The sequence below is a fragment of the Lycorma delicatula genome, chromosome 3 (genome assembly GCF_047948215.1).
Source record: "Lycorma delicatula isolate Av1 chromosome 3, ASM4794821v1, whole genome shotgun sequence".
NCBI lineage: Eukaryota > Metazoa > Arthropoda > Insecta > Hemiptera > Fulgoridae > Lycorma > Lycorma delicatula.
The window spans coordinates 159772803-159793388 of NC_134457.1; the positions used below are offsets into that span (position 1 = coordinate 159772803).

Consider the following 20586-nt stretch of genomic DNA (forward strand, 5'->3'; position numbering starts at 1 on the left):
AGCTGCTATACATCCACCAAGCATATGGTCATCTCACATACTGAACACAAACTTGATTGACGGTGGTAGAATATATCAAAGCATTCAAATATTGCGTGAAAAATTTTAGTAGATGATATCCAATAGATGCAAATGGTTTTCTCAAAGTTAGACATTATGAAGCCGTTAGAAATGATTTCATCATATTTGATAGTGTTCTACCATATGATGAAGACACCTCTCTATATGGAAGCCTAAAGAATTCAATCAATTAAGGCAATTCACAAGCAATGACACTGCATGAAGCATTCATTACATTATTCAGCAATCATAGAGCCGGTCTATTAGTAGCCGAGTCAAAGTTGCTTGGAGTCATTTATTATGATAATAAGTGTTACTTCACAGATTTGCACTCATGTAGTGGCGAAAGACAAACCAGCAGCTAGTGGAAGAGCATGTGTAATTGAATGTGATACAATCGAAGAACTTGAACATATTTGTAGAAGAGCTGCAGGATCAAAGAATGTGGAATACACAATCATGCAAGAATACAGATGTACATCTGCATATGCGAGAGATAACATGTATAATTTATCACAGCAGAAGATTCATCATCACATCAGATTAATCCAATGCAAGGAAACATGGAAGCATAATTGATACCTATATACATATCAGTCATGGCTGAGATAGATTGCAATGTTGAGGACGAGTATGGGTATCTGATAATGCTTATGAAATACGGTGTAAAACAACTGATAATACAGAGGGGTCTAAAAAAATGTACTCATTGTTTGTAATTAAGTAATATCTAAAACAAAAAGACTTAACACTCACTAATCTAATGGTTAGTGTAGTGTAAGGTATTAAATTTGTTGTCGTAGACGGAGCTGGCAATTTATGCCGCACATGCACAGGTGGTTGGTGATGGGATGTGCCAGTAATATTAGCCAGTGCTGCAGAAGACTGTCAAGTATCAGCAATGGCTGAGGTTTGCTTATTGTTTGTTAAACGCAAGGCTGTACTGAGAATATGAGAACATTCACGAGGTACAACAGCAGTGGCAGAGAGAGGTTGGAACACCACCACAACATATTGGTGTTATCAGTTTGGAAAACACATCAAACAATTGCTCATATTCACAATAAATTCAAAGCTGACAGAACTGTTAAAGATGTGCACAAGGAAAGATGTAGTCGACCACAAGCAGCTACAAGTTCAACATCCAGTGCTGCGGTGTTGCAGCATTTCACCAGATCACCACAAAAATCAATGAATCAGGGAGCATGGGGTGAGAGTGGGGTAAGCTGGTCAAGTGTAAGACGCATTCTGAAGAGTGGAAAGTGTATATTCCAAGACTGCTACACGCAGTGAATGAAGACAACCCAGATCGAAGGATGGAGTACTGTGAATGGTTTCAGCTAATGGTTGGGGAGGATGAGGAATTTGCAGGGAGGTTTGTGTGGACTGACAAGGCACAATTCAAACTTAACGGTATTGTGAACTGCCACAAATGTGTCTACTGGGCTCCTGAAAATCCTCACGCTCATGTGTACAGGGCAGTCAATCTACTGGGGGTTGCTGTGTGGTGTGGTCTATCAGTGCATGGTTTGATTGGTCCCTTCTTCTTCAAGGGTACGGTAACTGGTAACAAAAATTTGGTACGGTAACAAAAATTTTGCCTGCCATCCGTAACCTGTGTAATGATGAACTTTTTTACGTGCAACAAGAGGGAGCCCCACCACACTACCATCAAAATGTCAGGTTGTACCTCAATAAAACTATACCCGGACAGTGGGTGGGTCGGAGAGGTGCTGTTGAGTATCCCCCTCGGTCGGATACCTGATACCTCTAGACTTCTACCTCTAGAGGACCATCAAAAATGAGCTACATGAAAAATCATAGTCATGTGCAGTCATTACACCAGATGTACTAACAGCTATAGTTCAATGTGCAGTTTGGCACCATGGGTATCGCATAGAAGCTGCTGGTGGTCATTTCAAACACATACCATAACCCTCTCTCAGTGCCAAAAATTGTCATGAGATATGGAATAGCAAATAGTGAGTACATTTTTTTAACCCCTCTGTATTATTAATGAAGCACACAAATTGAAAGCTGAAGAGTTTGCATGGTTTTATCTATTTCCACATGGCATCAATGGATTGAAGCAAATGAGACCAGTAAAAATCACGCGATTGGATTATTTTCAATTAGAATTCTGAATAGTGATACACAATTTCAGAGAAACGATTATCTGTTCTATTCCCTGTCGATGCTTGAGCATTATCGGATCAAAGCAAACCATCTCTGCTAGTGGAAAGAAAGTTGAACGACAAGATGATCAAGTAGAAGATCTAGTTCTCTACTTGAAAAATCTGTATGGATCTGGAGCATATTGACATTCTGCACTGTATAAATTAATTGGTGTAATTTGAACTTTAGGACTGCTACCAACATACTTCATGACATTCAGTTGCAATGATTTGCACTGGTTCAATATGCATAAAGCACTTTTGATTGCTGATGAGGACCGGTGAAGATTCAACTGATCTTAGCATATATGCCACATAAAAATTATCCTGTCATAGTCAGTAGACATTTGATTAGATTGAATGCTGTTATGAGATTCTTGATAAATAACTATGAAGTATTTGTTGGCCACATGAAGGATTACTGGTGGCAAATCGAGTTTCAAAATCATGGAAGTCCACATCTGCATATGCTGGTGTGAATTGAAGATCAGCCTACATTCGATACACCTGAAGAAATCAGCCGAATTTATAAAGTGTGCGCCACAAAAATGCCAGAAGAAGGCTCAGAACTATATGAGCTGTTGAAGGAATGTCAGATTCATCACCACATAAACACATGCAAAACAAAAACAATGAGGACCCCTCAATAGTATGCCAATTTAAATTTCCAGGACAAGTTTACACGGAAACTCGCATAGTTACCGAAACATCTGATGACTTTATACTCATTGGTGGTCGAATATGCATGCTGAAGCATATATACAAAGATCGATGGATTAACAATTAAAATCCTATGCTTCACAAGCTATAAAAAGGAAATATGGATATTCTGCCATGTGGATCAAATAAATCAATTTCATACTACATTGGGAAATACATATCAAAATCAGAACCTACTGGGCTTAACACTGGTATTAAACAAGCAATACAACAAATTCATCATGAAGAAATCAATTTGTCATTAAAGCTCTTAAGACCTGTATGCAATAATCAATGAACATCAAGTTTCAGCACATGAGAGTGTGTTCTGGATTATGTCATCTTCAGCTTTGTCACTCCTCAAGAAAATGTGTCTTTCTCAATAGTTGCTTACTGTATCAGCGATATCAAATACTGAGGTTCAATGAACAAGGTCAGGCATACGGATATTATGACAATCTTTTTGATTGATATAATAAACATCCAATAAATGGTCAAATTAATGAGTGATATATGGCATACACAAAATTGAACTAGAGTATACACAATTCCCTGGTGGCAATCAAGTATATAGAATTGCTGAACAAAGAAAGCTGCCAATAATTTTATCATGGGCATCAACAGTACACAAGATGCAAGTATGTATAGTAGATTATGCAGTTATGTACTTGGGATCAAAGCTCTTCAAGTCAGGCCCAGCATATGTTGCCTTAAGTTGGTTTGCTCACTTGATGGTTTAAGGTATGAAGAATATGACAACACAAAGCTTACTGGAAAAAATCGTGCAGTAATGCAGTGCTAGTAGAGTTGGATAGAATGGGAAAAAATAATAAACTACTGTGAATGGATTGATGGCATTTGAATGAACAATTGCGGAAAGGAGACAAAAAGTAAAAAATAAATAAATTTAAAGAAAAATGTTAAAACAATGGTTTTCTTTTAAAACAAAATTGCTCTAAAAAGTAGAAAATAATTTTTTAGTGATTATACGATAATCAAAATAATTTTCAATATTTCTAAAAAGAAAACCATTGTGCGCTCATAAAATACTGCTGAAGAATTCGAATAGGTGTTCTGTGGGAATCCGTAAAGGTAAAAATATGAACATAAATTAAAATGATATGGTATATAATGGTAATATTTTATGAGAGCACAATGGTTTTTTTTTTTAAATGTCGAAAATTATTTTGATTATCTTATAATCATTGAATAATTATTTTCTACTTTTTAGAGCAATTTTGTTTTTAAAAAAAAACCTTTGTTTTAAAATTTTTTTTATTTTATTTATATTCTATAATGACCTTGGATTTTTTAAAGATCCTTTTTTTTCTACCATTAGAAACTAGGACTTATATTTTTAAAATTAATTATCCTAATTATACATGTTTTTATGTATATATTTTTTTATAAAAGTTAATATGAATGAAAAATATAATGTTACTAATGATAATTGTGCACTGCATAAATTAACATTAAAGTTCAGTAACAGATATTTGCAAAAATGTTCAGAATATTGTTAAAAAATTAACTTAGCAAATGACATTATAAGAAAACCTGATATTTTTTAAGTCTTAAAACTCCATAGTGGAACTTAATTTATGTTGAAAAATTCTTAGAATATAAAATAAATTAAAAGTGAAATGATGGGAAGTGACAAGTTTTTGAACCAGAGAGGTTATTTTTGCTAAAAACAAAATGTTTATTACCATAACAAGGACACTTAAAGTAACAGAAGTTAATTTAAGCATTACTTTTCATGTCCAATCTTTCAATATCTTATTTTGAGTATATAAGTTGGTCAGTAAAGCAAGCACTTATAGATCGTGTGTTGTATATCAAGTATACAACACACGATACTATATGTTTTATGTATACTATATGTTTTATTTGTAATGTATATGTATTATATTGTTACATATATAATAGGTTTTAATAATACATATTAGTGATGTTGGTCGTTTTACATGACTGTTCTAATATTTTGTTTTTGTTTAGTTAGTATGCTCCACGTTATCATTAAAAATTATGCTAGTAATGCTAGAAATAATAAGTAGAAATTTACGTTTTATTTATTTTTTTTAAATTATTGACCTTCCTCTTTTAGAGCAAGTTGTTGCATTGTATCCATACGAAGCACTGAATGAAGATGAACTCAGTTTTGAAAAAGATGATATTATTACTGTGATTGGTCGCGATGAACCGGCTTGGTGGCGTGGTGAATTAAAAGATGCAACTGGATTGTTTCCCTCCAATTACGTCTCACCTCTTTGTAAGTAGAATAAATTTTCTTTTGATGTTTTGATTTATGTATACATTGTTAAATAATTCTGTGCACTAGACGGTAGTTTAACTCTGTTATTTTTTTAGTTATTTGTTATATAAATTACCATAAATTATATTTATCTCTGTTAAAGATAAATATTGAAACTATTTAAATTTTTTTTTCAATGTAATATTTGTACAAATTTGTTTATTTTGACCAATGAAAATAGTTTTTTTTTTTTATTAATAGTTTATTGAAATTGTTTTAAAATTATTTCATGAAGTATTGGTTAAAGCTACTTGTTTAAAAATTCATTAAGATATATTGCCTTAACACTGAGTCCCAGTCATTTATTTAAAGGACCTTTTTCAAATACCACCTGTTATTAGGCTTCGTTAATAATAGTAATACACAGTACATTAACAAGATGTAAATTGAATTTTTATAAGTGAGAAATGAAAAATATACACTTTACAAATAGAAATATAGTTCAGTTATATTATCATGATAAAGAAATATTTTAGAATTACGTGTATAAAGAAGCTTCATCCAGATCAATTTCAGAGTTTGCTCACCCTTTATTTACATAATTTGTCTAAAACTGCATTTGCATTGTCTAAAACTGCATTTTTTCACAAAATTTTGGGCTCAAAAGGAAGTTTCTCTGAGAGATGATTTTGTTTCTGTAATTAGAAATGATTTATATGGTGATCAGTTCATCATCAATGCCATATGCAGTGGGTGGAGGAACATACAACAGAGGTAGTGCTAGTTACTAGTAAAAAAGTAAAAGAGACTATATCTCTCAAGCGGTAGTAATATAGTTATACTGCTACTGTACTGTATTCCAAGATACTCTTGGAATACAGTTTGACACCAGACTTCATTTGGAAACTACATACTGTCGGCCAGTTCGGCAATGTGAGTAACATAGCAATGGCTTATATAATGCCAAAAGTTAAATTACCAAAACACTGAACGTACTAGACTCCATTGTTTCATCTATATTTTCTCTAATCTGGGCAGAGGGATTGAAGATATGAAGATATAGAAAGCACTTGGTGGCCTTATGTGTGAGCTGTGTTGCAGATGGCCTACACATATTTCACAGTTGAGGGTGTGCAATATGTGTTATAGTGGGATTATCATCTTACTAATTTTTTTCAGCAATTCTTTATTTGAAAACATCGGTGTAGAATGAGGGATGCCAGAGAAATGTACATGACTGTGAAAAGGGTCATTAAAAGAATGATTACATTTACATAAAGCTGAACTTTGGTCGAGAGGTTTACTAGAGGTATATTGAAGGAATTGGAGAGAACAGTAGAGATGAAATACAAATGCTGGCCAATGTAATGATTCAGTTGAAGGAAAGAATTTCCAGTCCAGGAGAGCATAAATGAGTAAGAGAGTTTGAATCTCAAAATGTGAGGTTTGAAAACTGATAAATGTGAGAAAGCAAAAATGAGTGAGAATATCTCACACAGACCCAGACTATGCAGTCTTATACTAAATTTATATGATATATGTTTATGAATGGGAGATGACAGAATACCACCTGATGAAATGAGATATAGCTAACGATATAGATAAAGTTTTAATTTTAGATAAAGCGGGAAAAAAAAGACGAAGAGCTAAAGCCATCCTTTCATGAAGAAATGCGTTGCAGCATTATCGTTGAGTGAAGAGTAGGTATAGAATATAAATCTTAAATAAATAAAAGTATAACCTGTCAACCAACAGCAGATTATTATTATCACATTGATTATATAAATAACTGACTCTATAAAAGCCCTAGTGAACAGGTGCAAAAAAAGGAATGCATGGGTAAACACTGGGTTAGGTGATAACTGTCAAATTATGTTATAAAAAAAGGACAACATATCCCAAACATTGACAGTCCCATATATTGTACATAGTTGATGAGAGTTCATACATATTAAATGCTCTGTATTAAAAAGTGGTATGGTATTGTAATAAATATATACACCATTTCTCTACCTAATTTCATATAAACTTGATCTCATCTAATTAAATTCTGTGAATGTTACTTTACTACTGGTCTTTATTTCACTTCCTATTAAATTACTTATAATTTCAGCCTTTATTTAGTTTACCTGAATATAATATTTCATTATTACATCATTTCTGTTGGTTGATATGAAAGAAACCAGTGTCTTTTATAAAAGTTATATAACTTATACAACAATAATATAAGAAGTCATATTATACATGTATATACAACTGATAATTATTAATAATTTTTTTTAAGAAGCTTTTTAATGTTTTTACTATCAGTTTTACTTTTTGGCTTCATGAATTTATTGTTCTCAACAAGTTTATCATAAAAAAGTTTCCTGTGCAACTTCATCGTACTGTTGTTATTATTTGTGTACACCTTGGTTAAAAGAGATTCTTTAGAACCTGTATTGCTAATAAAATCTATGAAAATAATTGTCATTAACTTACTACTTTTTATCATTTTTTGCTCTAATATTTATACTGTTCTGTTTTGCTGTTTTATTTTAGTTAATTTGAATTACTAAAATCTCTGAGATTTTCTTTGTCTTGAACATACTTCATACACGTTGCTTTTTTATGCTTATTGTTTTTTGAATTTTCTGGAATGTTTATTTTATTTAAATTTTATCTGTACTTTGTCATTGAACTCTGATATTGTTATATTTTTGTTAACATTTTCAATGATGTCACTTTAATAAAATTCATGGTTTAGATGTATAGATCATTCTACTTTATTTTTTCAAGCTATCTCATTTAAAAGCAACAAATAAATAAATGTTACTACTAATGTGTTTGAAACTTTTAGTATAAATAGTTATGTAATGTGATGAGAATAAGTTACAATGTATTTCAACACTAACGAAGTTGAAATGGCTCAATTATTTTTATTATTATATGATTTGGTGAACCAGATTAATGGCTGGATGAGATTTTTATTTTTATCATTGTAATTTGTGCATGCCAGATGTTAATGCAGATGACTGCAATTTCAAATTTATAATATACCCATGTTAATTTTGTATTGCAGTTATTTACTGCAATTTTTTTTTTCAGTTGTACACGTGTATTTATTAAGTGTCATCTTAAACCAAGTATTCAAAATATAACTATAAATATTTTACTATAAATAAATAAATGAAACAAATTTCACTAAAAAGAAGTCTAAATAATTTTTATAATAAAATTTGTTTCTAGCCAACTACATTATAGCTGGCTACACTGCAAGTAGCATATAATTATTTATAAATATTAATTTTTATTTCTGCTTAAAACATAAGTAAAATATTAAAGATGCTGAGAACTGTTTACCACCTTCATCACTGATACAAAGTGATTATTTTGATGCTGTTAGACCTATGGTAGATAATGGAACTATTGTTTTTGACACCATCATTTGAATATGCATTTCTAAATCTTTTTTTAAAAGAAAAAAAATTTAACACAAATGTATTATAATGAACAAATAAAGTGTATTGAACATGATGATTCTAGAATGAAAACTAGATCGTGGCTACCGGTGTTCTTTGGTGGTTGGGTTTCGATTAATCACACATATCAGTAATGGCCGATCTTAGACTACAAGACTACACTTCATTTACATTCATACACTTCATCCTCTGAAGTAATACCTTACAGTAGTTCCAGAGGCTAATCAGAAAAAGAAAGAAAGTGGTAAATTTAATTTATTTAAATTTAAAAATATATTCAGATTTTGGTACCAAAAACAGTATTTCCATTATCTATTTATTACAAGATTTTAATAGCAGCAAATTAATTAATTTTATATTACTGACTGAAAAGGGAAACATCTCTCAACATTTAAAATTTTAATTCACTATTTTTAAATCTAAATTTTCACATAAATGTTCTGATGAGATAGAAATGTCTGCTTAAGTGCTAAACCTAGAGGAAAAAATAATAAAGTAAATGGAAAATTATTATTTAAAAAAAAAAATTATATGAAGATTACTATTAAAAATAAAGAAAATTTTATAAACATATAGTATACGTACACAACGTTTATAAATATAGGTCTGGAAATAGTTTGTTTTCTATTAGTGACTGGCAAAAGATTCACCCTCATGTCTGCTACAAGAGTAAAATATACACCGAAATTGTTGAAATACAAATTATGGGTTGAAATGGGTGGTTTAATATGTTTACATATAAATTTTAGATCAAGTAGAGAGTGTTTTATAAATGATATAAATGACAGGAATCTTTGAACGATTTATATAAATTGTAAGTTTATAGTATATTAATGTTTTTTTTTCATCGTATTTATTTATAATAGTAAGTTTGGTTCAGTAATTTTTTGCAGTATCAAAAAGATGTTTGGTTTGATTTAAAATTAAAACCTTTTTCTGCTGCATTTTGGTCTCTTTTGTTTTAAATTAACATAAAATTCTTGTAATCGTATTTTTTTTAGTTACCTTAATTTACTTCAATTTTGTTTGAATTAATTCTCACAAATTGTATTATTATATTTTGTTTATTGATAATTTAACAAAATACATTTAAGTCAAAGCTAAAAGGTGTATTTTTCAATAATTTTCTCGAAAACTGTTAAAGGTTGTTTTGGGATCTCTGTCAATATTTTTCTTATTAATTGTGTCAAAAATTTTATTGTTGGAGCAATAGTTGAATCATAGCAAAAAACCTTTTTCCACAGTTTCTAAAAAAAATTCCAGATATCTGTTTATATTAACGTATTTCTTTATTTTCATTAGTAGAAATTATCCTAATGGTGTTTCTTTATTTGTGAGACACTATACATTGTATGTACATATTTATATTTATTCAGATAATTCAAAATTGAACGGAGACACCTCAGGAGTTAATTTAAGACATTTATCATAAATTAATAACATATCAAACAGTTCTCCAAATATTTACAAATTTGTGTTGTTCCCATTACATATACAGTAATACTTTCCAATACTAGACATAGCTCAGGAAGAACAATCTGTTCATTACTTAGAGGCATCCGCTATTCAGAAAAATGTGAATACAGTATTATGATTCGTTATTATAGGAAACAAAACACTTTAAATAAAACAGCAATATTGTGTATTTATTTCATGTAATTTAAAATTTAAAAAAAATAGTTGGTAATTAAAACAACTAAATTCAGGTTTTTTTTAAAATGTTTTTCTGAAAATAAAATTACTGTACTATACTAAAATGGAATGAAAACAAAGTAAGTACAAAAATATCAATCAAAGAAACTTACAGTATACAAGAATATTAATCAAAACATGTGTGGAAATAATATAAAAATCAAAATAAAAACCAAATGTGGATATATACAATTTATTTATATGAGATAGTTTAAAATAGCTGTCTATTTTAGATTGAACCAAGTCCTGGTACATATGTTTTTCAATAAATAACACATGTCTGATATTAAAATAACACTTCCTGGTAATCCTTTTTGTAAGAAATAATTGCTTTAATTTTCTAACCTCTTCTCTTGCCTTCTTAGTCGTGATGGTAAATCCGGGTTCATTGTCATTTATTTTGCAAGTAATCAAGTCTGAGGCAGCAACAAGATCATAGATGTCATTTAAGTGTGTCATCAGTATTCAGATACTCTGTAGTTCTCAAATGGTTCAATAAGTTCTTTTAATTCGCTCTGTTCCACAAAATGTTCATTTGGTTTAGTAAGATTTTCGATATCAGAATTTTAGTTAGTTTGTGGAGGTTTAATATCGGCTATTATAAAATAGTATCTCACTGTCTTGGTAGTTATCTGCTTTATAGCCACAAGAATCCATAAAACTGCATCCAATACACTAATGCTTTTATAAAGCTCATCAGCATCCATAACTTTCATTTTGACAATAAATACCATAACACCTTTTTTCTGTACTGAATCTTAAATTTCCAAATGATCCCCTGATCAAGAGGTTGATATATTGCAGTAGTATTTGAGGAAGAAATATCAATTTTATATTTTCTAACCTAACATTAGAGTGAGATTTTGCATTGTTAAGAATAGTGTATGACTTTCCTATTTGCCTTCGCATTCTACAATCAAAACTTAAAAATCAGTCCTTCATTATGTCCCTAGCTATCCAAGATTTTTTATTTCAGTACCATTCAATTTCTAATGAATTTATGTTTACGCCCTTAAAACGTCGTGGCTTTCTGATTATTAATGTTTTTTTTCAAATTCACAGCTAATATGTCAGTGAGTCTTTCTTTTGATATCTTCCCCCAGTTATGTTTTCCTCTTCAAAGACGTTTCACTGGGCAAAGCCTGGAAAAAAGATCAACCTCATCAGTTAAAAGTGTTTCTTTCATTATAACTCATGATATTTCATTTAACTTTTCCTTCCACTCAGACATTCCTTCAAATTCTCATCTACAACACCAGCTTCACCACAAAAATGTTTATATGAAAATGTTATGTCTAATTTGGAATTTATCTAACCAACCCCTGATGGTTTAAACTCATCGTAACAAAATTCTTTAGCAATTTCTAGGGCCTTTTCATGTATCAAAGTTCCAGAGACCGGAATGTTATTACCACAAGCCCTGCAAAAACACTTCTAAGTCAAATTGTCAACCACTAGACTTGGCATTTTAGGAAATGCAAATTTGCTTAAGTGATTGTCATTTTCAGTCCATGACGTTAGGATATCAAGTTTTCTTTTTAAAATATCACTTATTTGAGTTTTCCCAACATCAAGACTTTTCCATATCTCCACACACCGAGTTTTTTCTTCATCATAGAAATTTATAACTGCAACTTTTTCTTTTAATGTTGGCGTTTATGATTTTGAGATATTTTAAGTTGCAGTAATAATGGTTAAAAAGAATATTATAAAACACAAAATTGAACATACAGTAAAAGAATCTATAGAAAATGTACTACAAGAAAAAATACAGTACTATACCATAACAAAGATATTACATTTGTTCAATGTTCAGTATACATTTGCACAGTAACTGATAAAACACACTGGTTGATGAATTGATTGAAATCATAACATCTTGGCGGGAAGTGTTGCAATTCACAACAGATAAACAAATTATTCATACTGAGTTTAAAATAAGGCAAGGAAAATTACAATTTTTATTTCTATGTTTGTTTTTCGGAACTGATTGAACAGTTTTTATAGGTAAATTCAGTGTCCACATCCTTATTGAAAGTATTTTATCCATTAATACCACTATAAATCCGTCTGGGAATCTAAAAGTGTCCAGTATTAAGAGGAGTGTGTTATTGGAAAGTTTCCGTTAGGAAAGTTTCACTGTAATAGCATATTAAACTATTTTTTTTAAATGTAAATTTAAATAATTCAAAACTGCCCAAAACATTATTCACATAGAATATACAAAAATTAATTGTAGATAAGCTGTTATATCCAGTTCTTCAAATAAAAAAGTTTTTTCTCAAATAATTTAAATTGTTTTAGAAGTTTTTTTTTTATTTTAGCATTATGAAGAAGATTCTTTTGTTCTGTTAATAATGTTATTCTGCTACATTTTTATCTGTTTTGTTTTGAATTAAAGTTAAAATTCTGAAACTTGTATTAAATTTTCTACTGACCTTATTTTGGGATGTGTTTTATTCAATTTTCTAGGCCAAAAGCATACAAAATCACTAAATTTGCTCCCTTAACTTGCATCCCAAGAATTTCAGTATAACTTAAATTTAACCTTAGTATAGAAATCAGGGTGAATTATTTTGCTAGCCATTACACAATAATAAATTATTTCCAAACAAACATTTATAGGAATTTTTTTCTTATAATAATAAGAAATCAGTTCCTGAGGTATTGAAATTTTTAATCATCCCTGTAATACAGATTGTCACACAAAAATTGAGAAACTTTCAGGACATGTTCTACTGGTGAAAATAAAGAAAAAAGTTCATATAAACATAGATCTAGAAACGTTTTATTTTTGAGTTACAGCTAGCTAAAGATTTCCCTCAGATTTCAACTCTTCTAATAAAAAGAAGACCTACTGTAATTTTTGGGACCCAAATTAAGGAGTAAAGTTGGTGGTTTCTTATCTAATTTGAACTGGGAAATAGGATAAAACAGGCCCCAAGACACCATACATACCATAAGTACCATAACATCTTTTTTCTATACTGAATTTTAAAGTTCTGAATGATTCCCTGATCAAGCTGTTCAGTAGTTTTTAATATATCCGATGTAAAACACAAAATTTGGTGTCGAAAATTAAGTTTTTTTTTTTTAGGTTTGTAATACAATAGCTTTGTTAAATGACTAATAAATGCAGAAGATTTAGTAACAAAACTCGTAGAGAATTTAATTTCAAGAAATTTAATATTGTCAAAACAGACAATGAAAAGTAAAGAAAAATTTTTAAAAATCGGATTTTTTTTTTGAAGCAACACAGACATTTATAAATTCTTCCTTCTCTATCCTCTGAGTCTAGTCTTCAAAATTCTGATATGTTTCATCAGAGATCTGGGCACACTCATTGTCCCAAGCCCTTAGAAAGTCACCATCACTTTTAAACTCCCTTTTAGTCTGTTCTTCACCTGGGGGAAAATCATGGTCATATACAACAAGTTCATGGCTGTAAGGAGAGTGCTCCAATAGTTTTATTCTAGTGCTGGCCAAATACTCAGAGCAAACTTTGAAATGTTATGGTGGTGAAGAAACCATTTGTCCATACTTGAGTTTGGGCATAGCTTCTTGAGAGCTTTGTCAACTTTAATCAGGTATTCTTAGTATACCATTTTCTGTAACTATCTTCTGAATTTCCAACACAACTATAAAACTTCCCTCATGCTAAAAAAATACAACCACCATTCTCTTTTTCACTTATCTGGATTTTCAAACAGCTATGGGGGGTTATCTCCTCATCTTTGAACACTACACTTTGTTCTGATCCTCGGTCAGGACATCATAATAGTGTAGCAAAGTTTCATCACCTATCACAATACCGTTCACATAGGAAGATTTCCCATTTTCAAACTTTTTTGTACTTCAAAAAGATAGTAAACAAAATATGTTATTTGATTTTCACAAATGTTATTTAATAAATCACGGCAGCTGTTTCAATACTCAGTACTTACCTCAGATTTATGAACAATATACTAAAGCTTAAAATACATAAAGAGCAATGGTAGGGAATGTACACATGTATCGGCAATAAAAATTTGAAAAAGAGAGTAATTATGGGTAATCCACTTAGTCCGTTAAATGCTAAACTTTTATAAATGATTTAGAAAACAGAATTTGTGCTCATCCTTTATTTAAATATTTTAAATTTTGGTATACATATGTTATGATATTTTTGGTTGTTTTACGGGTATCTTGAGACAGTTGGGAGTATTCTTGAATTTTATATAAGTTTCACAAAATATAGCTTTTACTTTGGAGGTGACACCAGTGCTGTTATTCATATACATCACTGCATCTATTTGCAAATAAATTAGTAGCTTTTAATAGTTATATTCATAGATTGTTAAATGTTCTGATGTTGGATGACAATTTTGATTATTCACTGCTATTTTTTCTTAAGAAGAAAAAAATAGCAGTGAATAATGGTTCAAAATGAGTTATTGATAAACTACTTCAGAATAAATTGTACAAAATTGCAATTAGCTAATTTTTCCCTTCATCAAGTAATTCATTCCAACAAAAGAAATTTCACACACACTTATATAGGTAAACCCACAGAAAAATTAGTAAATTTTTTCAGAAACAGAGATGTTGATATTATTTTCAAATTTGATAATTCTTTAGGTAAATTTATTAAGAATAACAAAAGTAAAACTGTTAAACTTAAGAAATCAGTTGTTTAAAAACTGGAATGTAGTTCTTAGACAGACTGGTAGATGTTTTGGAAAACATATAATGGGGACCCCAAATCTAGTTTTTCTAATAACAAGACAGTTTCTAATTATGCCTATCATTTAATTGCTGAAAATCATGTTTTTAATGGTAATATCGAAGTACTTTTTGTTGAGAACAAAGATTTGAAAGTGAACCTTTTAGAGTCATTGGAAATTAATGAACTTAAAAATTAACTTTTAAATGATCAGTTAGACTTGGATAGTTCACCATTGTTGAACATATGAATGTGAGGGGCTTAGTATCTTGTTGTAAGTACCCCAACCCCTTTTCATGAATTTACCTTTAGTTTTTATTACTGATACATGTGTACACTCCCTGTTCTTGCTCTTTGTATATTTTCAGCTAATAACAGCTCCATCTGACGATAATTTTTCTGCATTTCATGGCAAATTCAGCCATTTTATTCTTTATATCACCTAAATACTATCAGTGTCATACAATGAGGACAATCCTATACAAGCACAGGAATTATTCCCTCTAAACAGTGATCAATAACCCATGTGCAAAATTGCTTGGTATTCAGTTTTTGACCACGATAATATCACTACCTCTTTTCACTAACACAGCTAAAAAGTAAATGAAACTGAGTGACTAGAGCGGCTGCAGTGCAGGTTGGGGCTTTTCTAAACTTGTCTAACTTGTAACTACTTGATGTGAATAATGGTTATAGTTAAGTCATTAAAATAGGTTTTAATAACAATAATTTATATTGTTATATAGATATAATTTATAATTTTATATGTAATAATTTACATAAAGATTATATATTTATTACTGGTGATGAATCTGTGGATTCAAAAAGCTCATATGAATTATTAAGTTTTGTATTGTGCTTGCCAATTCAGTGTGATCTTAGATTCTTTTTATAAATTAATTAGCGGTTTTAAGCATATATAAATATCAGTTACTCAAATTACAAACAGTAATTATTCTTTTGGGATTCTCTTCCAGAAATAGGTTTTATTAATTATTTCTTATCAGATGAAGTATTGTGTCAATAACACTCTATTTTAATTATATAAATAGTATATAAAAGGATTTGTAAGGTAGTACATACAATATTGTAGAAAACAAAAAGTAATTTTCTGATTTCAAGATCTTTGATAATTATTTGATAGGCAAGTTTCACTTAAAATGGATATCAAATTAATTTATGAGTTTATATATTAATAAAATTGAATTTATATGTCTGTTGACTTTCTGTAGGATTTGTTAAATATTATTTTAAAAAAACCCTTTTATATAGTTATAAAAATTTCTATCATTGATAATATTTAAGTTTTTTATCTACATTTAAATTAATAATCATTTAAATAATAATTTAATTTAAAAAATGCATTTCATTTTTTATGGTTGTAACAATTTAATTTTATCAGATGAACCAAGGTAAATCTTAATTATTGAAATAAGCAGATTTAACAGTTAAAATTTTATTAATTTTTACATCTATGAAAAATATGTTATTCATCTTAACGAGAATAGCAGTTATATTTAGTCAACATTTCGAGTAATTGATCGATTCAATGTATTAAATATCAGTAAATAAGTACATTCCAGATCAGATCATTTGATTTCATTTAATGATAAACCTGTATATATACTAAAAAAAATTAATAATTAATAGTTTTATTGTAATTGCTGATAATCACTTTTGAAGAAGTTGCCTAATTATCTAGTCATAAATGTTTACAGTTTAGTATAACTTTATAATCTATTAGTTGAAAATTATAAAATTTTTTATAATTTTGTTATTTAAGTTTATAATTGTTATACTGTTTTAATTTGTTTTTAGGATTGTTAATTTGTGATTAATAATTTTTTTTTTACTTAATAAATAGTAAAATGCTATAATGGCATTTCATAAAGGACACAACCTAAATTTTGGTAAAATATATTTGAAATAACTAATCCTCTGAATTATAATTCTCAAATTTCAAAAATATTTAGATCACACATACTTTAAATTTCATTTCACAAGTGATTTTTATTTTCATGGGTATAGGTTCTTAACTGTCTCAACATTTTTGTAACATTTTGTTCATTGTTACATTTGAAATTCATTTCCATTGTTAGTTTTTTATTCAATTTTATAAGAATAGTTTTGAAAAACTACTTTTTTTAGTTATCCCTGTAAGAAAAAATCTAGGTATCTAAAATTTGAAATTCTTATTGGCAACAAGTCTTTTGAGGTTAAACAATGATTAAAATATTTCAATCGTTTATTTCCATTATTTCACCAGAGGTACGTAGTACCAACTTGCTGACACCAAGCATTCTTGTATACTTTCCTCTACCAGTGCAATCAATTCTTGATAAAATACTTAACTATCTGCAGTTTTATAAAAAAAAATGAAAGACCTCGCATGCTAAACACCACTTTATGTGTGAGATGATTGTTCATGAATCATTTCTTCTCACTGCTCTCTTTTCAGCCACTCTTACTATTCACATAGCTTAGCTGAATTCAAGCGTCGGTCACTAAACATGTTTCAGCACTTCAATCCCATTTTTATCAACAAAATATCAAAACCAGTGACGTTATAAACTTTTTTCATGGTCTGGTTATTTTAATTTCTGAAAAACACAAATTCAATAAGCATGTCATTTTATTTGTATATATTTGACCTAAGGAAAATCCTTAAATTAGTATCTATTTTATCCTGGGAAATAACATAGCTACCCCAGCACCGGGAAATGGATACTGAAATGATATATTAGTATATGAAGAGATTATTTAAACTGCTAATGCAGCTAACCTTGCATGCAATGTTAGCATCTGATATATAAAGTTACGTAGAATTTACCTGTGCCCACATTATACACCATCATTCTAAGGGTTGCATCCTTTTTGGAAATTTATTTGCTAATAAGCAAATAACCACTGTGCTATTAATTTTCAGTGATATTAAAAAAATAAAAATATAATATCAGTTTTAGTGATTTATTTGAAATTGTACTAGCAGAATACTGATAATGCAATCTTAGTTTCTTAATTATTGCTCATTCATTTCCTTTATAATAGCGTCAGTAATTCTGTTAGCATCTTTATAGAAATGTGGGTTTTATAATTAGTCTTTTATTCTTCAACTACATCTTTTACCTCATCTCATGACCTTGCAGAAAAATTATAAAGCTTATGACAAGCAAAATGTTTAAACTGGACAAAACAAGTAAATTGTTCTTAATTTAAAAAAATCACAGTTTATGATTAACATGTATTTTGATGATAATTTTAAATTATTGATAATGTTGATACTGAAATTTTCAGTACTTGTGGAAGATTTTAAACCTTTGCCTCCCATATTTACTTATAGTGAATTTCCTAACTGATTTTTATACTTTTAACATGGTATGTATAAATATGTACACACTTGTATAAAATACAATATATATATACTTATATAAAATATTAGGCAAGTTAATATTAACAACATTGTTGCTATATCATTGGTGGCAATGCAACCCGTTTTTACTTCTTTCACAAATTGTTTTAGATTTCTTTCTTCACTATAACAAATTTTTTATTGGGTAATTTCTGAAGTCTGTATTTGCTTATGAGTTTTTCCTTCCTTTTATGCTAGTTGCTGAGTAATAAGAAATTGTAGCATCTTCATGAATCCAGTTTCCTTCTATTTTTTAAGTAACAGAAATTGCAAATCAAAACTTACCACTGTAATATTTTTGTCTTTGTTTTATCTTGATAAGAATAAATAAATTAGATAAATTCTGTTAAATACACTGAAAGCGAGATATTTTCAGTACCTACTTTGTAATTTTCATCAAAATATATGTACAGCACTATATCTGAAATAATGAAAAAGAAGCAGAATCCATGGTTCTAAAAGTATGATAGTTTTTAATTAAATAATGATCTTTTACAATCTGAATACTGTCATAAAAATTGCCATTATTAAAATGGTATCCCTTTGCTGTAAGTAGTTGCCATTTTTCAATACATTTATATATGGATTATATATGGATTATATATGCAAGTCCAGTCTTTTGCATTTAATATTTCTTTTTCTCATTTTTTTTTTCATTATAATATACAAAAATTCCCAAAGAGTAATTTGTTACCATTATAATCTCTGGATGTCTTAGTATGTATATATATATATATATATATGACTGATTAAGAAAAAAGCTAATGGATTAACTTAGATTTTTTTATTATTATTACATCTCCAAAACTGATATTTCACAACAGCATGTTATGGGAGCCAAAAGATAAAACTCGATTTCTGAAGTAAAGTTCTCTTTACTATTAAAACTTATTCGACTAATACAAAACCAAAATGTATGCATTTGGAATGTATATTGTTAATCTGTAACTTCATAAATTTGAAACTTTTAAATTGATTTTATACAGTTCTCAGCAAATAGATTGGAATTTCACAAACTAATTTTACATTTTTAAATTTTATTATCCCACCATCTTGATCCAAGATGTTGAACTTAAAAAAATAGATTATTTTGTAAATCAGAACAATCATTCTAAGTTATCAATTTAGCTCTTACATGATGAGCAAGCTTTTTCTTTCATTTACCTCCACTCTACTAAAGTGGTTTTCATTAATTAGTTTATTTATTTCCTGTGTCCAGTAAAATTATATTTAATTAGTGTATTTTTTCTGTAGCTAAAATAATGGCAAATAAACTGGTTGTGATTTGGCTGAGTTCACTTTGTTATTTTTTTAATTTGATGTATTTAGGATGAAGCCACTGATTGAAAAAATTATTTATTTATAATTTTAATATCAATAATTACCATTTTAAAAATGAAATGCTTGCATTAATAAATAATGTGTGTACTTAAAAATTAATAAATGTGAATTTTTTAATTTTTAGTCTCTGAACTCTCTTTAAAAAATTAAAAATAAAATTTAGATTGAATGTGTTTAAAAATTAAAACCCTGTAATAGTGTTATTGTCATGTAATGTATTAACTCATTTAAAGAATTGTCAGTTGTATATTAATTATGTTAAAAATTTATATCAGCTACTAGATAATAGATATTTAATGCTGTTAAAAATTATCAGAATTGTTTAATTATTTTTTTTATATATTATAATAATTATTTTTTTTTATTTTGATATGAATATTAAAATAAAAGTGTTTGTTAAACACTAATGTTTGGTAAACCCTTCATGTGGCCATTTATAAAATCTCCAAGTCCAGGTGCTTTACCTGTTTTGTATGTTGCTCTTGATCTTAAACTAGATAATCTATCTGGGAAATTTTTTAAATACAAGAAGAAATTTTTTTCTTAAGATGACGGCATCTACAGCTTTGGTCATAATAGTTGCTCTGATTGATAAAACTTCTTATGGTTTTAGTTAACTAGTGAAAAATGGACGGGATTAAAGCAATGATCTAGTTGTCAATATAGATTTTTTTTAATAAGACCATTGAATGCTAGTCATTAGATGTTTTAATTTATTGTTATTTTATCATTACCTAAAAGCAGTGTAGTAATTTCCAGATAAGAAAATGATTATATTTAACATAATAATATGTTAT

The 20586-nt window shown here is 28.9% G+C and overlaps 1 protein-coding gene across 3 annotated transcripts in view; it reads left to right on the forward strand.

The window, feature by feature from the left end:
- Dap160 (dynamin associated protein 160) overlaps positions 1-20586 on the forward strand; it is a 238769-nt gene that overhangs the window by 135019 nt on the left and 83164 nt on the right. For all 3 annotated transcript variants that reach the window (XM_075360884.1, XM_075360885.1, XM_075360886.1), the window contains one exon: positions 5038-5202. In XM_075360884.1, the coding sequence (XP_075216999.1) occupies positions 5038-5202 (165 nt within the window). The remainder of the gene's footprint in view (positions 1-5037; positions 5203-20586) is intronic.